Source organism: Protopterus annectens, chromosome 1.part0 (assembly GCF_019279795.1).
Source record: "Protopterus annectens isolate FY-2018-M chromosome 1.part0, PAN1.0, whole genome shotgun sequence".
Classification (NCBI taxonomy): Eukaryota; Metazoa; Chordata; order Ceratodontiformes; family Protopteridae; genus Protopterus; species Protopterus annectens.
Genome location: NC_056725.1, coordinates 469,374,407 through 469,394,768, shown reverse-complemented (window position 1 = coordinate 469,394,768; position 20,362 = coordinate 469,374,407). Strand labels below are relative to the sequence as shown.

Here is a 20,362-nt window from a genome sequence, read left to right as displayed (position 1 = left end):
CTCCCTGATGTCAGTGCACCAGGGGTATAAAAGATGCAGCCGACGCCATTTTCTTCAGTTTTTCTTGCCCCAGATGTCAGGTGCCCCCAAAAGGGTAGGCTAAAAATATGTCAATAAAGCATGCATGCACCAAGGTAAATTTTTCCTTCATCTACAAGCAAATACACCACATAGGTTGTATAGAATAGAGAAGTACAGATACGTTCCAGCAAAGATAAGGGGGATGGTGGGAGGGTAACCTGGACTGCAGCAGTGAATACACTCGAACATCTACATTTATGGTAAGTACACAAGTGTACTATGTTCATCGTGTTTCACTGTTGCAGTCAATACAATTGGGTTGAATCCCAAAGCTAAGGTTGGGAGGCTGGAGCTAAATAGGATTAGGAGCAGCTATGAGGCCCTGCAGAACTGCAGTGGCAAAGCCTGCCCTGGATTTAGAGTAGAGTGGTAAGTGATGATGCTTTGTAAAAGTGTGCACTGAACTCCAGGTTGCATCCTCTAAAATGTCTTTGGGTTGGTACTCCTCTGAGGAAGGCTGCTGAAGTGGCTGCTGCTCTGGTTGAATGTGGCCTAATGCCCTTAGGCACTGATTTGCCATGTTGTGAATAGCAGAAACGAATGCAGGACCTATCCACTTTGAAATAGTCTGCTTTGAGATAGCCTTTCCTTGTGATCCTGCAGCATATGCCACTAGTAATTGCTCAGTCTTTCTGAAAGCTTTGGTTCTGTCCAAGTAGAAGTGCAGCTGTCTGTGTATGTCCAAAGAATGCAGAAGTCTCTCACCCTTATTCTGTGGGTTTGGGTAAAAGGTAGGCAAATTAATAGTTTGGTTAAGGGCCACACTGGACACTACCTTAGGCATAAATGTCAGGTTTGTCCTCAGAGAAACCCTATCTGGATGGAAAATGATAAAAGGTTCCACAGCCATGAGTGCCTGTAGCTCTGAGACTAGTCTTGCAGAGGTTATTGCTAGGAGCAGAGCTGTTTTCCATGATAAAAATTTTATATCGGCTGAAGAGGCTGGTTCAAGAGGAGGCAGGGCGAGTTTTTCCAAGACATAATTGAGGTCCCATGCAGGAATTGGTGATCTCCTTGGAGGCCTTAAGTTTTTGGCTCCTCTGAGGTACTGCCTTAATAAAGGATGAGAAAAAAATAGGTGGCTCTGCATTGTAATGAGCGGAAATGGCAGAGGCATGAATCTTAATTGATGAAAAGGATAGGCCTTTGTCCAGCATCTCGGATAAATATTGCAAAATCTGAGGAATATTTGGTACAGTCGTGTCAATCCCTTGTGCATGGTTCCAAGCACAGAATCCCTTCCATTTTTCAGCATAAGATTTTCTGGTACTAGGCCTCCTGGCCTCCAAAATAACATCCATCACCGCTTTAGAGAGAGGTGTGTTTTGAATGACTACATTATCCGCCATGCTGCCAGATTTAAGGTCTTGAGGTGGCTGTGCAGGATCTGATTGTTGTGTTGGGACAGTAAGTGAGGAAGTTGAGGTAATGTCCAGGCTGGGTATTGAGACAAGTTCCTTAGGATTGGGTACCAGTGCTGGCGGGGCCGGTATGGGGCAATCAGTATCATTTTTGGCTTCTCTTGTCTGACTTTTAGGAGTACCTCGGGGAGGAGAGGCAGTGGAGGAAAGGCATATACTGTTAAGTTTTTCCATCTGAAAGAAAAGAGCATCCACTTTCCATGCTTGCTTGTGATAAGTCCTTGTGCAGAATCTCTTCAGTTGGCAGTTGTGAGGGGAGGCAAACAGATCTACGTCCAGGCAACCCCAATCCATTGTTATCATGCTGAAGACTTGCAGATCCAATTTCCACTCATGGGGATCCATGAGGTTTCTGCTTAGTTCGTCTGCCAGAGTATTTATCTTTCCTGGCAGGAATTGTGCCTGCAGATGTACTTAGTAAGTCAATGCTGTGTCCCACAAATTCATGGCTAGTATGCATAGGGGGTAAGAATGAGTGCCTCGCTGTTTGTTTATGTACCACATGACTGTAGTATTGTCCGTCTTTATCAGTAGTTGCCCAGGATGAAGTAGATGCTTGAAGGCTGTCAGAGCATTCTGAACAGCTAGCATCTCTTTTTGGTTGATATGTAGATGCATTTGGCTTGCGGACCATGTGCCCTGAATACATCTTCCTGCCATGTGGGCCCCCCAGGCATAATCTGATGCATCTGTTGTTAATATCTGCCTGGCTGTGGGTAAAGCAAACGGCTGCCCCTTGTTGTGGTGACAGGCCTTTGCCCACCATCAAAACTTCTGTTGGAGGCGGGGAATGAGGGTAATTATTGTTTCCAGGCTGTGGCAATGTTGAGTCCAAACACTTTTTAGATACCATTGAAGTTTCCTCATATGCAGTCTTGCATATGGAATTAGCAGAATGCAGGATGCCATGAAGCCCACAGCCTGCAGAATTTTTCTTGCAGATAACTGGGTCTTTGATGCCAACATTTTGAAATAAGTAGTCAGTTGCCTTTGTTTGTCTGGCGTGAGATAAGCCATCTGAGCAGTTGTATTTAAGCTTGCACCCAGGAATATTATCTCTTCAGAGGGTACTAGTTTTGATTTCTTTTCATTTACTGTGTACCCTAGGCATGTTAGTAATCTTTTTACAAACACCAGATGCTGTAGCAGAATGTCCTTAGTCGTCCAAGTAAAGATATATTTGTATTCCTCTTTGTCTGCAAAATGCAATTACTGGAGCCAGGCATTTTGTGAAGACCCTGGGCGCAGTAGATAAGCCAAGGGCAGTGCAGAGAATTGGTAGTGCACTGAGCCAGCTATGAATCTGAGGTATCTTCTGCATGAGTGTTTGATTGGGACATGCAGGTATGCCTCTTTTAGGTCTAAAGTCACAAGCCAAGCCTTCTTGCCTAGCATGGGCAGAAGCTGCTGCAGAGTCAACATTTTGAATCTTGGAATATCCAGATATGTGTTTAGAATAGAGAGGTCCAGTATTGGTCTCCAGGCTTTGTCCTTTCTGGGAACCAAGAAGAGTCTCGAGTAAAATCCTTGTCCCTGCTCTTGCTGTGGTACTTGCTGAATGGCCCTCATGTCCATGAGGGATGACACTTGCTTTTGTGCCTCTGCCCACTGATTTTTTGGCAGGTCTGGCAAACCATTTGCCCTTGGCAGGGTGTGAACCTGAAACCTGTAGCCTTGTGACACTGTATCCAAGACATATTTGTCCTGGGTTATTACGTGCCAATTTTGAGAAAAAAGTGCTAGTTTTCTCCCTAAAGGTGCTGCCAGAAGATGAGTGCTTGGTGCAGGCAGGGGGAAGTCATTGGAACGGTTTCCTGTATGGCTGTGATTTGTCTTCTCCGCTTTTGGAGGTAGAAGCACCCCATTGTTTAGACCTGTATGAGCCTTGGGGCTAGGTTCTGCCTCTAGGGCATCTGTATCTGCCTCTTTGTGGCCTGTCTGACACTGGAAAGGACCAATTATTTGTAGGCCAGTGCCTGCTAAATCTTGGAGGCTGTACCTGTAAGAAATCCTTGACTGTTTGCATAGATTTAGCTTTGTCCTCTATTTTCTTTAACACCAAACAAGGTATCATGCTGTAATGGAGCATCTAATAATTTTGCTTTAACATGATCAGGCAGATTCTGTTCCTTTAACCAAGCATGCCTCCTAATGACAGAACCTGTAACAGCGGCCCTGCAGGAGGCCTCCAGAGAATCAAAGCCACATTGCAAAGTATGCTTTCCCACTTGTTCAGCTGCATGCAATAAATCCTGCATTTCCTTGTTTTCTGCACATTCAGAATTTATCAACATTTTCTGTTTAAGCAGTGACATAATATATTGCTGATATTTAAGCATATGAAACTGATAATTTAAAGCCCTTATAGCCAAGGTAGCAGAAGTGTAAATCTTTTTTCCCCATCTGTCCAGTGCCCTATAATCCCTGCCAGAGTGGGTAGGGTTTTTTGCAGTGGCAGCCTTGACCCCTTTGGGACCCTGAGAGATAGTTTCTGGGTCAGCAACAGGGTTCTTAAAAAGAAATTTATGTGAATCAGGAACCCTGTAGTATCTGTCTGGCTTAACAGGAGCTGGAGGTAGAGTCAGGAGTTAGACTGGACTCTGAAAATTCATAATCTACAATGTCTAAAACAGGTGGAATTGCAAGGGGCCTGTGCTGAGGTAGTAAAAGGAAGTCTCTGAGCCTTTTCTTAGATTTTGAATAATCTTGGCTCTCCCAGTGGAAATGCTCCCTCATGGTATGCAGAGTTTCCCCAAAAGAATAATCCTCAGGAGGAGAGGCTGAAGGGATAGATTCTTCAGCATCAGAATCCTCATAGGGAGGAAGAGAGCATTCCTGATCAAAAGAGGAATCAGAAGAAATGGAAACCTGATCTGAAGAGTCATTCTGTCTCTTGCCTAGGCCTCTTATCAAGAGGGGGATGGGAACCCCTGATCAAAGTAATTAGGTCTTCGGCCATTTTGAACATCTGTTTTTTAGGCATGGAGGCCTGTCCATGGGGCTGTTGTACTTGTTTCTTTGTCTTTAGAGATGCTTTAGTCTTTGCCTTTGAAGCTGAAGTCGTTTGTAGGCCTGAAAACACCCTCAAAAGCCGATGCCTGCTCAGCGGCTCCGGAACCATCTGAGGGAATAGTTTCCGAGGTTCCAATACCTTGAGTTTCCAGCGGCCTAGTCGGCTCCACGTGGGAGTCGGAAGCGGCCTGTGGCTCTAAAGTAGCGGGCGTCAGGGGCTGCGAAAGCACCTCACTGAGAACCGGCGACTGGCTTAGAAGAAGCCTCGTTGTCAGTTTTGGACCTCGGATGCCTGTCCTTTTCTTTGCGTTTCTTTTGAATTGCGGTAGTCGGATGGCTATCCGATGACATCTTGTAATTAAATCTTCTGCCAAAATAGTGATCAGGGCCTAGGCAAGGAATACAGTAAGAATGGAAGTCCTTAAGAGGTATTTGCTTCCCACAAGAAATACAATTATTAACTTTTTCTGACATCAGTCTGGAGCAAGAAAAAAGTTTTCCCAATGGGGTACTTAGCTTTTAATGAAGACTTCGGATCTGAAAATCGAACACGAAAATCTCAGGAGATGGCCGAATGGCACTTGCGAACTGCTTTTACTTTGGGCACTGCGCGGCAGGAAAGACTGAAGAAAATGGCGTCAGCTGCATCTTTTATACCCCTGGCGCACTGACGTCAAGGAGGAGGCGACAGCAACTGACGCCGGACCTAGAGTCACAGAAGTGTATACCTTCTTTCCATACATCAGTCCACTGACCTATTATCTTTACCTGAATGTAAAGCATTAGGAGCAGGTAAAAGTTTGGAATGCTTGCATGTGGATACAAAAAGCACAGAGGGGTCTGCTAAAGAATTTTTATACAGGGATTTTAGATCCTCTTGCATTTTGCAAAACTTATCAGGCCTCTTAGGGGTTGGTGCCTGGGAGTCAGGGGAAGAAATGGTGGATGCAAAGGCATCACAAAAAGCCTCCAAAAGTGGAAGAACAGGTTCTGGGGTAGAAGCTCCTACCTGCAACAAATTGTAATCTCTTTTGCACATCAGAAACTTGCCTGGATTCCCATTCCAAAAGGCTGCATTATTTTTGTAATGGTTTTCCCAAATGAGATCTCCTAAACAGGAGATTCAGGGAAGAATGTGTCTTCATTTTCTGAAGCCAAACGGCCTAAGAAATGAAAATGACAGTAATACTCTACAGTGTATTAAACAGAATCAGATTATTCCTACTCTTCAGAATTCATATTTTATCTTCTGAGTGAGGAGAGAAAGAGACAGAAATGAATGGGGTTTGAGACACAAAATGGCCGTGTACAGGCCTACGAAAATTCCATCCATTGCTTTTCTTGATGTATTCTTCTTAGGGGGTTGCATCTGCTTTTACAATGTGGTAGATCTGACCTCTGACGCACCTCAATCAAAGATCCTGGTACTCTTCCCTAACCAAGATTTGTGGCCTACCCTCTGGTCCCGCAGAAATGAGCCTTGAATCTCCCTTCTCAGCAGTGTCAGTATGATCTACTTTATCAGCCATATGAGAATTAGACACCATTTCAGCCTCAGAAAGGGTAGTGGGATCCTGAGAAGTGATACTGCACACTGTAGGTCCCTGCAATACCGCAAGGAGTACATTCGACTGGGCAGACAATATTCAAGGCATTTACAGTTTGAATTTCTATGTAGGCGCAAGGAGGGCATAAGATGCACAGGGTTCTGCCAATTTGGAATTGGTAAGGCGCTTCAAGCTCTGTGTCTACAAATAGGTATTTAGCAAAGAACGATGCATGAATACGGTTTTCAAGACAAACTGACAAATATGACAATTCTTACAACCATGCTCAGCACTCAAAACAAAAAAGCATTAGGAGTGGAAGTCCTTAAGGAATCGACCAACCACAATCACAAGTCCCTCTTCTAGCTGACAAACAGATTTAAACAAAGTACAAGAAAACAGGAAGTTTCCCCAGTGGGACACTTATCTGAATAAGCGATAATAGAGATAACATCAACAACCACGAGAAGAAACAGAACCACGGGTGTGAGACCTTCATTTAGAATGGCAGCAAGATAGTCTAAGGATTTTAAGCACATACTTACATACCCCCTATGCCCATGGGCTTAGGTCACACCTCAGATGTATGACTCTAGGGATTTTTTTTTGGCTTTGGTACCCTGGCTACAAGCCAGGTTACCTCAGCAAGATAACCTCAATAGTACTGAAATACTGCAACAGTGATCTAAGGAAGGACATAAATCTTTTTCACCGATACCAAATTCTCCCCTTTTCAACTGAGAAGCCTAGTCCATCATTTTTGACACTTCAACAGTAAGGGGTGCAATAAAGAACTGCATTTTGACATCTTCACGCAGGGGTTGGAGACTTAGACAGGCATGTTTCCTAATCACTGAGCCGGGATATGCCACCCTAGATGCTGAACCCACGGCGTCACACCTACATCTGATACTGTATTGACACCTGAATAGTCTCACTCTTAAATCCATGTGAAACCTCTTCAATTTTCTTTCTCATCTGGTCACCAATTCTGAAATGTACTCTTACATCTCTGAAAGTTAATGGCTATGAAGCCCTATGTGGCAAGTGTGCAAACCTTCTTCTCAACCTGGCCTAACACTCACTCTGCCTTCCGTCACAGGGAAAGGTAATGGCAGAAGGAACAAATTTAGACTTCTATGGAATCAGTCACCACTTAAGGATACGTCAATTTTTTTGACAAAAGGTATTAATGGGACTCTGTAAACCCTATCAGACATTTTAAGGGATGGGAATGAGCAAAAGGATCCTTATACGCAGCCAAGATAACTTCCTCAACAGCTTACATGACTGCAGTAATTGCAACCCGTTTAGGGGAATCCAGGCTTAGCAAGCCAAAACATGCCTTATAGAAGTCTGATACCTCTTTGGTTTCCTATCTGGTCTTTCTTTTTTGCAAAGTGTGTCTCCAAATGTGGTAGTGTGACAGTGGTGAAGTCTGCAGTAGGAGTGACAGATCCGTTTAAGGTGGAGGTGGGATTACATCAAGGATCAGCTCTGAGCCCTTTCTTATTTGCAATGGTGATGGACAGGTTGACAGACGAGATCAGACAGGAGGCCCCATGGACTACGATGCTTGCAGATGACATTGTGATCTGTAGTGAGAGTAGGGACCAGGTTGAGGAGACCCTGGAGAGGTGGAGATATGCTCCAGAGAGGAGAGGAATGAAGGTCAGCAGGACTAAGTCAGAATATGTGTGTGTGAATGACAGGGAGGATAGAGGAATGGTGAGGATGCAGGGAGTAGAGTTGATGAAGGTGGATGAGTTTAAGTACTTGGGATCAACAGTTCAGAGTAAAGGCAAGTGTGAAAGAAAGGTGAAGAAGAGAGTACAGGCAGGGTGGAATGGGTGGAGAAGTGTGTCAGGAGTGATTTGTGACAGACGGGTACCAGCAAGAGTGAAAGGGAAGGTCTATAAGAGGGTAGTGAGACCAGCTATGTTGTATGGGTTGGAGACGGTGGCATTGACAAAAATGCAGGAGTCAGAGCTGGAAGTGGCAGAGTTAAAGGTGTTAAGATTTGCACTGGGTGTGACAAGGATGAACAGGATTAGGAATCAGTATATTAGAGGGTCAACTCAGGTTGGACGGTTTGGAGACAAAGTCAGAGAGGCGAGATTGCACTGGTTTGGACATGTGCTGAGGAGGGGTGATGCGCATATTGTGAAAAGGATGCTAAGGATGAAGCGGTCAGGTAAGAGGAAAAGAGGAAGGCCTAAGATAAGGTTTATGGACATGGTGAGAGAGGACATGCAGGCAGTTGGTGTGAAAGAGCAATATGCAGAGGACAAGAAGAAATGGAAACAGATGATCCACTGTGGTGACCCCTAACGGGAGCAGCCGAAAGAGAAGAAGTCTCCAAATGGGATTTCCTCTGTAGCAGGAGCAGAGGACATGGTGTCATCAGTCTGTGTCATACCTTAAGAGAGGAGACATCTGAGAAGCCTAGTCCATTTTTTTCTCCTCACTCTGAGGCATCAGAACCACTCTGAGAAGGGTTCCTTCTTTTTCTCAGCAGACAGGACTCGACACTGAAGGATGAGCTGCACTTGGCTGTAAACTCTGCAGAACAAAAACTCTTGAGCCAAAGAGAAACATTCCTGGGGAACTGACTGAATGGGGGTGGGGGGTTGGGAACAGAGGACCAGCCAGGTAACTGTACCCCATGTAACTGCAAGAATCTCAATGAGCTGACATCTTACGTTTTGACTTTTAGGCCTCTTGATCGGGGCAGGTGTCCCACAAGCCTGGAGCTCTACTCCTTAACCAGAGATATCCCCAACAAAAATTGTGGGTTGCCCACCATCCCTTTCAAAAATGATGAAATGCGCTATTGGCAAAGGACATTTGCTGCAAGGAATACCGCTTCTGTTCCATGCATGCACCTTTGACTCTATGGGATGTGCCTCCATCTGCAGGCAAAATGGCCTCCAAAAGGAGATTCATAAGAGGTCTCAGGTAACAGATGTATGGACCAAGGATGGCAAAGATGAAACTTGTATCCTTGTGCTGAGTAAAGACGGACATCTTGTTCTCATCTTTCAAGGCCGTGAGCATCTCTAAGTCACTTCTTCATTTAATTCTCAAGGGAGGGAGGTATCAGAGGTTGTGGCTGAACTTGAAAATGCCATGATATTAAGGGTCAAAGCCTCAATCATCTTTGTCTAAACATTTTTCATAGGAACAGTTCCATTTACTAAGTGTTCTGGGTATGAAACCCTAGCAAAAACAACTTTTAACTCTGTGTACAAAATAGTTCTGGAAATCTTTACATGGACTTTGCCTACCACAGAAAGGCTTGCCTAACTTCTTAGGAACAGACACACTTAAGGAATGCGCCATTATCCATCCCTCCACGCTCCAAAAATAGCCAGACAATACAATCTAAGTATATCTAGCTAGTACACCACCACTAAAAAGCAATTAGAATATTTAATCAATGGGTACTTACCTGAACCGAGCCCTAGAACAGGCTGAATGACACCAAACTATAGATAACTGCACAATGGTACATGCTCTACTAACCGTAATAAGAAAAAAGCTAAAATGGCATGGGTGGACACTAGCTTTAAACAGCAATTGCACTGATGCCCCTAATGAGCAGATGTGTACAGACCTTGGGTGGGGGGATGCTGAGCTCTGGAAGTTCAGCCTTCTGCTGCAGAAATCTCAATAGTCAGTATATCACAACTGTAATCTATATGAAGAAAGCTAGCATAATGAGCAGAAAGTGCAGAAGTACATTTTCCCTGGTGTGCATAGCAAGCTGACAATACATGGGACCAACTAAGGTTTACATTTATTGATTTTAGCATTTTAAACCAAGCTCTGTACATCAAAAACAGAAAACATCACTAAACTAAGATGAACAGTCTCACAAATTGATAAATCAGCTGAATAAGAAAAGGTTGGTGCAAATTCTGGTGACAATAAAATCAACCAAGTTACCCAGACAGACATCACTATGTGCACATTTTGCACAAGACCAAGATGTACCCTTTCCAAAAGGAAATATTTCAGGAAAATCATAAGAAGCTTCAGTCTCGCACAGTTGACTTTAAGATGGTAGTAATGTCTACAAAGCAACAGCTAGGCAGGCTAAACAACACCTCACAAAAGTCTTACTTGGGGAACTGCAGGCAGTCACCTCATTAGAGAAAAATAGATGATACACGAAGTATTGGGCTGAAAATACCTTTTAAATATGCTTGCTATTACTTACAGGAAGATTCAGATGACATGCTTGTTTTTTGTCTTTTCCTTGGTCTTGGACTTATTGATTAGTCAACTTGAGGTGTTGTATCACATAGAAAATGACAGTGGTCTAAATGAAAATGCAGTACGCTTTACAAGCTTTTAGTCTGATGGTCTATTCCAATAGAACACCCAATCTGTCTTGCTGGGTAGTGTTTCCCGATACATGATTAACACAAATTTTGATGAAACTTTAATGAAGTACTACCACAACACTGACTTTAAAAAATATGAAAGTTCCACAGTACAATGAACAGCGGTGTGAAATGAGAGATGGATAAGTAGGTTCCATGGCACAGACAGTATAAATCATCTACTTTTCTAAAGTAAAAGCCAATACCCAAATGGCTCTGGCTGACTAAGTTTGAAGATGATTGCAAGCTAGGAGCAGTCTTTGAACCCCCAAATGACTTAGACATCTTGTATGACTTGGACATCTCAAATAAATAACTGGTGTCAAAATCACGGTCTGACTCTAAATGTCACAAAAATGCATTGTTGTATCATTTGTGAAGTCATCTATTCCAAGGAACTACCACATTGATGATACGGCCATAAAAGTTGACCCAGTTGTTTGGGATTTGGGAACTTATGTGATCAGTGACCTAACTTCTGACTAACATGTCTGCTGGTTTAAGAAAGTCATCCTATCCTACATTGCACAGCTTATAAACAAAGGGATTGTGTCCAGATCTAGGGGTATCACTCTCCCCCCCCTTACTCAGCACTCATTAGGCCAATCACTGAATAAAATGCCCGCTTTGTTACATACCTGTCCAGAGATGCAACAACCGAACTCCCACAGAGATTCCATAAAAGGCCTAAACATGTCCTAACATGGACAGAAGCCCTGTCACTATATTCAGTATCCTACAGACTGCTAAGAGGTGACCTATGTCTGGCATACAAGGCATCCTCCAACCCATTACTGATGGATTTACTGCACATCAGAAAGTCAAATGCATCAGAAATACTTGGTCTGCGGATCTAAACCTCTTGGTTTGAAGGGGCAAGTATATTTCGCAGAGGATACCACTGCCATGGAACAGAATTCCCATCCACAAAAAACAAAGTTCAACTCTGTCTATTTTCAAGTGGAACTCATATGTAAGGATGGGAATCAAAGTTTACCCTAGGACTGCCCCTTGCACTATTAATGGACAGAAGCAGCTCCTAAATGCTTTATCCTATGCATGGGTCCCCTTACATTATCTATGGTATGATCCCAGCTATTGTCATTAGGAGTAATATAGAATTATCGACCATGGGATAGCTAAGGCCAGTCTACAAACAAATGGGATTGGTTATTTGAGCACAAAAAGGGGAAACTGGCTATGCTTAAAATGGCTCGTAAGGGCAGCTAACCTATTACTTACCCATGAGTCTATGAACTTACAAGGCTTAGAGAACTCAAATTACGATAGGGGCACAGGAATTGAAGGGAGTTAGCCAGGGAGGATGCAGTTGGCTCCATCATCAGCATGCCCACCGTAGGGGGATAAAGGCAACCTGGTCCACTGCAACAGCAATAGCCAGTAGAAGTTAAGTGCTGCAGCAAGACGGCTCAAAGGGAAGGGTCAAACATCCTCCCAGCAGCATGCCTGCATGCTGTAGCTAAGGTTGAAACATGCAAGGACATACAAATGGGTCACCTGCTACAAATATCAGTACAGCCTGTCCAGATTACTAAGGTACTGGGGGAGTTCGTATAGTTGAGGAGGCTTCCAGATGATGATGATGATTTTGCTGCTTGAGGTGGCTTGTGTAATTCTCCATTCTAGAAGCAAATAGATATTATCCTGTTCGGTCATCCATCTAGTCAAGAGTAGCCCTCAAGAGGGGAGGGTAAAAATGGGCCCTCAAGTGGTTCCAACTAGCAAACTAATGATTCGAGTGGCCTGCAAGAAAAAAAATTCAGTAAAAAAAAGTGAACAAATGTGGTCTCTCCTTAGAAGGGTGAACCCATGGCCACTGCAAAGATTTACTGCTGTTGGTGTATGTATGCACTTGTGTTGGAGGCAAAAAGTTTACAGGAGAGCTGCAACTGGTTATGGGAATATTGTTCTCCTGTTGCTTGCTGAAAGAACTGTCTTGATTTTTAAATTTTGAATACTATGGAACGCCAATGAAATACAAAAGTGTTACTTGGAATTTTGCAAACATTTAACTAGGTAACTGGACTTTAATTACAATGTAGCTAAGCAACACAAGAAGCAGTCCAGCTTGAAAGCAAACTGGACTGCCTTAAACACTACGAGTTCAAAAATAATTTCTAACAGCAATTCTACCAGGCCACATCAAACTAAAATGACAGCTGACTGGAATAAACAGTACATTTGAGAAATACAAACACTGAAATGCTAAATTAACTTTGCGGTGCAGATAGGAAACAAAACTTTTGACAGTTGTAAAGTTTAGGTAGATTTAACAGCTTTTTTGAAAAAAGAAAGGCCACTTACCTCGGGGTAGACTCCAATCAAACTGTCTGCCTTTGTGTAGAACTCTTCCTTTAGGGATATGACAATGGCCTGGAAATTCAAAGCAGACTGCTCTTTAATGTAGTTTGCCACCTGAATGCAAAACAGAGAAGGGCAAAAAGCAAAGATTTTTTAGCAAAAGACACTGGCTGCATATGAATAGTTGACCAATACTATTTATTTTCACGCAGAAAGGTAAATTATCTAGGCACCAACCAAGTACAACTGTGCAAGAAACTTAGCATAACAGTAGATGTTTCAGTAGAATCACTGTTGCATTACTACCAAAGAGATCTCCGCTGCAGGCAAAGGCCTGACTTTTACAGATTTGCACCCTTCCTCCAAGCCACAATAGCTCCACCCTCTCATGGATGTAGGCACATTCCCTGTATAAAGGCAGCATCAGCCAGTATCAGTTTTGGTTGTTTCTTGTACAAGGAGATTTAAACAAAAGCCCTTAACAACCTGCCCCTGGACAGACTCTCATGAGAAGAGGGAGACATTTCCCATAAAATGCTCTCTGCATTCAGCCAGGAAAAGTCTAGAATACTATCCCTCTGTAAGGCACAGAAAAGGAAAAGTAAGAGCTCTAAAAAGGATGGCAATAGTGAGGAAGCTGAGGTAGGGAAGAATACCTGGTATCCATCCCAGCTCTTGCATTCCATATAAGGGGGGAGTTGAGTTAGGGAACTCCTACTGCAGCAGAGATTCTACTTGTATGTGTACTATTACAGTTAAGTTTCTTAAACTATAATGCAATTCTTCATATGGACCACTGCTGCAATAAGCATCACTACAGATGATCTTGAAACCCTGCAATATTTGTGGAAGGTTGGCTAATGTCCAGAAATATATTGCAGGAGACACCTCATGATGGCAGAGGCAAAGGCAGCCCCAGGTCTAGGCAGAATGTCCACCATGTAATGTTTAGAGAAGGCATGGACCAAGGACAAGTTGGCTAGCCTCCTCCATTAATGCAGTAGTGGCTGCACTGCATCTGGTAGAGAATTCCTTAATCAGATCCCTCTGGAATCTAGTAAAATCTACAGACCTTAGAGCAAAGGTTGATGAAGCACAGACTCGCTTTCCAAATCTGTCAACTGTCCTACTCTGTTAGGTGGGGGAAAAGTAGGACTCTCATCAGCAAGTTTCTTCTTGGTGGCCACCACCACCATGTCATTCATTGCTAAACCCTCTTCCTGATATTGGTGATCCTTGGGTGCTGATAAGATTTTGTCTTGTCTACTGAGAAATGGCTCTATGGAATCAGGGACCTTCCACTCCCGCTGCGCAATCAATTTAATGAGGTCAATGGGCGGGGTCACCCAGGATTACATGAGCCAAAGACTTGCAAGTACAGATTCTCCTCAGAGAGTCCGTCTTTGGGATTCCAATTACCTCTCTGTTTTAGAATCTCCAGGATGTCTCCAAAGGAGACATCTTCAGGGGGCGACTGGGGGGAACCCTCCCCTTCACTGAAGTCAGTGTCTTCTGTGACAGATTCTTATGGGGGAATCTAAGTGCTTCCTCTTGCCTGTCATCTTTCGTAGTGGTTCCTCAGTGGGAATCTCTGAGGAAGATTCCTAAGAAGGGCTCTGCACAGGGGTAATTTTAAGCTTCGGTGCTCACTGTCCTGACTGTGAAAGATGGTGGCAGCTGTGGACCAGGAGGTACAGACATATAACGCTCCAATACAGAAGGGGCCAGCAGAGACTAATGCCCTGTCCATGACTTGGAAGGCATGCCCCTTCCCCGAAGAGGGATGGAAGCCTGAAAGCAAGAAAAACAACCTCGGAACCAAGGTCACACCACACTCTGAAGGACCGCCATCCGAAGTAGGAGCTGGAACAGAGCCAGCAACCTTTAGGGCTCTGAGAGCTAAGGACAACTCTGTGTAAAATATTGGAACCAATCTGAAATCCTCAGAACTGACAGCCAAATTATGGCGCCGAGAATCTACAGGTTTTGACGTAACCAAAGATGTCAGAGCAATCCCTGGAGCCGAAGAGGGAGCATCTGTTGGCACCAGGACAGCTGGAACCAAGGAGATTGAAGTGGTGGGCGCTAAGCCTCCAGAGGAGTCCTAGGAGGAAAAACTCCAACTCCAGAGAGGAGAGAGTTCTGAGAGGCGGGGCAGGAAGACCCCTGACCACCAAAAGCTGATTCACCAATCTCAGATCATCTACCTCAGCAAGACTCCTGGATCAGACAGACATCCCTGAAGGAGATTTGGCCTTTCCAAAAAAGGACTGGGTAGCTGACCCACCAAGGGATCTATAGAAGGGGAATACCTTTGTCCTGAGAACATGTAATGGTTCGGACTTTGGCAATGAAGGGGTGGATAGAGTCTGCTGCGGTGCAGATGGTGAGGTCGGTAGTGAATGGGAGACTAGAGAAGTCGGTGCAGACGTCAGTGCTGAAGCTCTTGGTGCCATAACAACAGTAGCCGGTGCAGAAGATTCTCTTTTGGGATAATTTTGGAACCTTAGTCCTCTCTTCAGAGGAGACTGATGGAACTGAAGACTTTTATTTTCTTAGTCTCTGGTGCTGTAGGGGAACTCTACACTGAAGGACTCCTGTTTTTTGTTTGGTCAGATTTAGAAGAGGGAGTAGTATCTGACTTGGACAAAACTTCCTCGAAAGAAAATTTTAGGATCCCTTTTAAGATCAACTTATGTCTTTCTACCAAGGCCCTGGCACTGAAGGCCTGGCAGATCGAACAGACTATATCCAAATGGGGCGCACCCAAACAGTAAACACAAGAATGATGCCCATCTGAATTAGGCATCTTTCATCCACAGTCTTGGCACTGTTTGAAACCTAAAGGGCCCTTTTGCTTTTCTGCCATTTTATAAGAAAAGTTGCCAATGGAAAAGCTGACACACACACGATAGATGAAAAATCTACCAACAATGGTAGAGAGAAATACCAAGATTTGTAGGATAGAAAATAAATATCAACAATGGTAATATATAGAGTTACCTTAAAAGGTAAAGAGGTAGAGGGGAAGGTTACCAAAAATGTTAATGAAGATACTACGAAGGTATTAAGGGCAGAGAAGCAGAATCACTCAAGAAAAATAAAGTAAAATAATAACTAAAGATTTCGAAAGAACAAAGTTTTTAAAGATCATCAATAAATTTTTAACTTCACTGGACAGTATTGGCTGACGCGTCTTGCTATCAGAGTGGCCAAAGAGATCTGAGGTAATGGAGAGAGGGGCATTGTGGGTAGAGTTTGGCTTGAGAGTTTTTTGGCTGGAACAAACTGTAGAACAGCCAAGCCGGTTCAAAGGATCAGAAAGTACAGTTGTGTACACTTACCATAAATGTAGATTGAGTGTATTCACTGTTGCAGTCATTACATTTGGGTTATCCTGCTGGCAGGTTGCCCTCAGCCGGCCTGAATTCCAAAGTCTTGGGTCCTGCGTCGGCTGCTGTCACCCCTTCCCTGATGTCAAGTCGTCAGGGGTATAAAAGCAGCAGCCGACAATTTTCTTCATTTTTTCTTGCCCCAAATGTCAGGTGGCCCCTAAAAGGGTAGCCAAACTTATATATCAATAAATGCAGCAATATAAATTTTACCTTCATCTATAAACAAATACATCACATAGGTTGTATAAATCAGAGAAGGAAAGATAAGTTCCATAGAGAAAAAGGGGGATGGCGGGAGGGTAACCTGGACTGCAACAGTGAATACACTTGAACATCTACATTTATGGTAAGTGTACACAACTGTACTATGTTCTTCGTGTTTCACTGCTGCAGTCATTACATTTGGGTTGAGTCCCAAAGCTATGGTTAGGAGGCTGGAGCTAGACAGCAGTAGGAGCAGCTATGAGGCCCTGCAGAACTGCAGTGGTAAGGCCCGCCCTGGATCCCTGGATTTAGAGTAGAGTGGCAGATGATAATGCTTTGTAAAGGTGTGCACTGAACTCCAAGTAGCTGCCTCTAAAATGCCCCTGGTTGGTACTCCCCTGAGAAAGGCTGCTGAAGTGGCTGCAGCTCTGGTGGAATGTGGCCTAATGCCCTTAAGCACTGGCTTGCCATGGTGTAAGTAGCAGAAACAAATGCAGTGGCCTAACCACTTAGAAATAGTCTGCTTTGAGATAGCCTTTCCTTGTGATCCTGCAGCATATGCCACTGGTAATTGCTCTGTCTTCCTGAAAACTTTGGTTCTGTCCAAGTAGAATCTAAGCTGTCTGTGTATGTTGAAAGAATGCAGAATTCTCTCCCCCTTGTTTTGTGTTTTTGGGTAAAAAGTTGGCAGATAAATAGTTTGGTTTAGAGCCACACTGGACATCACTTTAGGCATAAATGTTGGATTTGTCCTCAGGGAAACCCTGTCTGGATGAAAAACGATAAAAGGTTCCACAGCCATGAGCGAGTGTAGCTCTGAGACTCGTCTTGCTGAAGTAATTGCTAGGAGCAGAGCTGTTTTCCAAGATAAAAACTTTATATCAGCAGTAGCAGCTGGCTCAAAAGGAGGCAGGATGAGCTTTTCCAAGACGTAGTTGAGGTCCCATGCAGGTATTGGTAATCTCCTTGGAGGCCTTAGATTTTTGGCCCCTCTGAGGTACTGTTTTAGTAAAGGATGAGAAAAAAGTGGTGGCTCTGTATTGTAATGAGCCGAAATGGCAGAGGCATGAATTTTGACTGATGAAAACGATAGGCCTTTGTCCAGCATCTCAGTTACGTATTGCAAAATCTGAGGAATGTTTGGGACAGTTGTATCAGTTCCTTGTGCCTGGTTCCAAGCACAGAATCTCTTCCATTTTCCAGCATGAGACTTTCTAGTACTAGGCCTTCTGGCTTCCAGAATGACATCCATCACAGCTTTATTGAGGGGTGTTTCTTGTGTGACTACATTATCCGCCATGCTGCCAAGTTTAATGTCCTTAGTTGGCTGTGCAGGATCTGATTGTTTTGCTGGGTCAGTAGACGAGGTATTTGAGGTAAAGTCCAAGCTGGGTATAATGACAAGTTCCTTAGGATTGGGTACCAGTACTGGCGTGGCCAGTCTGGGGCAATCAGCATCATCTTTGGTTTCTCCTGTCTGACCTTTAGGAGGACTTTGGGGAGGAGAGGCAGTGGGGGAAAGGCATATACTGATAGGTTTTCCCAGCTGAAAAATAGGGCGTCGACTTTCTACGCTTGTCTGTGATAAGTCCTTGTGCAGCATCTTTTTAGTTGGTAGTTGTGAGGGGAGTCAAATAGATCTATGTCCAGGCATCCCCATTTCCTTGTTATGATGCTGAAGACTTGCGGATCCAGCTTCCACTTGTGGGGATCCATGAGGTTTCTGCTTAGTTCATCTGCCAGAGTGTTTTCCTTTCCTGGCAGGAATTGTGCCTGCAGATGTATCTGGCAAGTCAAAGCTGTGTCCCACAAGGTCATGGCTAGTCTGCAAAGGGAGTATGAATGTGTGCCCCCCTGCTTACGTACCACGTGACCGTGGTGTTGTCTGTGTTTATCAGTAGTTGTCCTGGGTGAAGTAGGTTTTTGAAGGCTGTCAGGGCATTCTGAACAGCTAGCATCTCTTTTTGATTGATAATGTAGATGCATTTGGTTTGAGGACCATGTTCCCTGAATGCATCTTCCTGCCATGTGGGCCCTCCAGGCATAATCTGATGCATCCATTGTCAGTGTCTGCCTGGCTGGGGGTAATGTGAATGGCTGTCCCTTGTTCTGGTGACAAGCCTTTGCCCACCATCGAAACTGCTGTTGCAAGCAGGGGATAAGAGTAATGATCGTTTCCAGGCTGTGGCAATGTTGAGTCCAAACACTTTTTAGGTACCAGTGAAGTTTCCTCATATGCAGTCTTGCATATGGAATTAGTAGGATGCAGGATGCCATGAAGCCCAAAGCCTGCAGAATTTTTCTTGCAGATAACTGGGCCTTTGTTGCCAACATTTTGAAAAAGGTAGTCAGTTGTCTTTGTCTGGCGTGAGATAAGCCATCTGGGCAGTTGTATTTAAGCTTGCACCCAGGAATATTATCTCTTGAGAGGGTACTAGTTTTGATTTCTTTTTGCTGACTGTGTACCCTAGGCATGTTAAAAGTCTTTTCACAAATGCCAGATGCTGAAGAAGAATGTCCTTGTTCTCTGCTTGAATGAGACAGTCATCCAAGTAAGGCTATATTTGTATTACTCAGTCTGCAAAATGCAATTACTGGTGCCAGGCACTTTGTAAAGACCCTGGGCGCAGTAGATAAGCCAAAGGGCAGTGCAGAAAATTGGTTATACATTGAACCAGCCTTGAATCTGAGGTTATTTTCTGCATTACTGTCTGACAGAAACATGCAGGTATGCCTCTTTTAGGTCTAAAGTCACAAGCCAAGCATTCTTGCCCATTTTGGATTTTGGTATATCCAGGAATGTGTTCAGAATAGATAGGTCCAGTATAGGCCTCCAGGCCATGTCCTTTCTGGGTTCCAATAACAGTTTTGAATAAAATCCTTGTCCCTGCTCTTGCTCTGGTACTTGTTGAATGGCCCCCTGTGTCCATGAGGGATGAGACTTGTTTTTGTGCCTCTGCCCATTGATTTTTTGGCAGATCTGGCCAGCCGTTTGCCTTTGGCAGAGTATGGAAATGGAACTTGTAGCCTTGTGACACTATATTTAGAACCCACTTGTCCTGGGATATAATGTGCCAATTTTGAGAAAAAAAGTGCTAATTTTCCCCCTAAGGGTGCTGCCAGTAGATACATGTTTGGTGCAGGCAGGGGGAAGTCATCGGGACTGTTTCCTGTATGGTTGTGATTTGTCTTCTCCAACTTTGGAGGTAGAAGCACCCCACTGCTTTGACCTGTATGAACCTTGCGCCTGGGATCTGCCCCTTTGAGGTCTGTCTGACACAGGAAAGGACCAATTTTTTGTAGGCCAGTGTCTACTAAACCTAGGTGGCTGTACTTGTAAAAAAATCTTTGTCAGTTTGCATAGATTTAGCTTTGTCCTCCATCTTCTTTAACACCTCTTCTGCCTTAACACCAATGTATCATGCTGTAAAGGTGCATCTAATAATTTAACATGATCAGGCAGATTTTGTTCCTTTAAACAAGCATGCCTCAATTACAGAACCCATAACTGCGGCCCTGCAGGAGGCCTCCAAAGAATCAAAACCACATTGCAAAGTATGCTTTCCAACTTGTTCAGCTGCATGCAATAAATCCTGCATTTCCTTGTTTTCTGCACATTCAGAGTTTAGCAACATTTTCTGTTTAAGCAATACCATGACATGTTGCTGATATTTTAGCATATGAAAAAAGAAGTTATGTACTCACCATAACGTTCCATCTGAGTGGGTAACTTAATTTGTCTGCAACCTGTGGGTATCGGATCCGACCTCTGATCCGAGCAGGCAGCTTTACCTAGCTAAAGATCTGATCTCCTAGCTCCTCCCCCTACCCATAATCCCCTGCTACACATCCCCCATCCTCAGATTGAGTTTGCCTATAGGGACTCCACAAGACCCTCGAAAGAGGCCGGTAACCTATTGTCTAACAGAATGGACAATCCTCTCCTGGTTAAGAAGCACAAAACTGGTTAGGGGGAATGGAGGGGGGGGGGT

General features: G+C 44.0%; 1 protein-coding gene across 1 annotated transcript in view; it reads right to left on the bottom strand.

The window, feature by feature from the left end:
• Positions 1-20,362, bottom strand: part of SMC1A (structural maintenance of chromosomes 1A) — a 1,753,330-nt gene that overhangs the window by 149,162 nt on the left and 1,583,806 nt on the right. Inside the window, exon 27 of the mRNA XM_044060554.1 lies at positions 12,775-12,885. Within this exon, the coding sequence (XP_043916489.1) occupies positions 12,775-12,885 (111 nt within the window). The remainder of the gene's footprint in view (positions 1-12,774; positions 12,886-20,362) is intronic.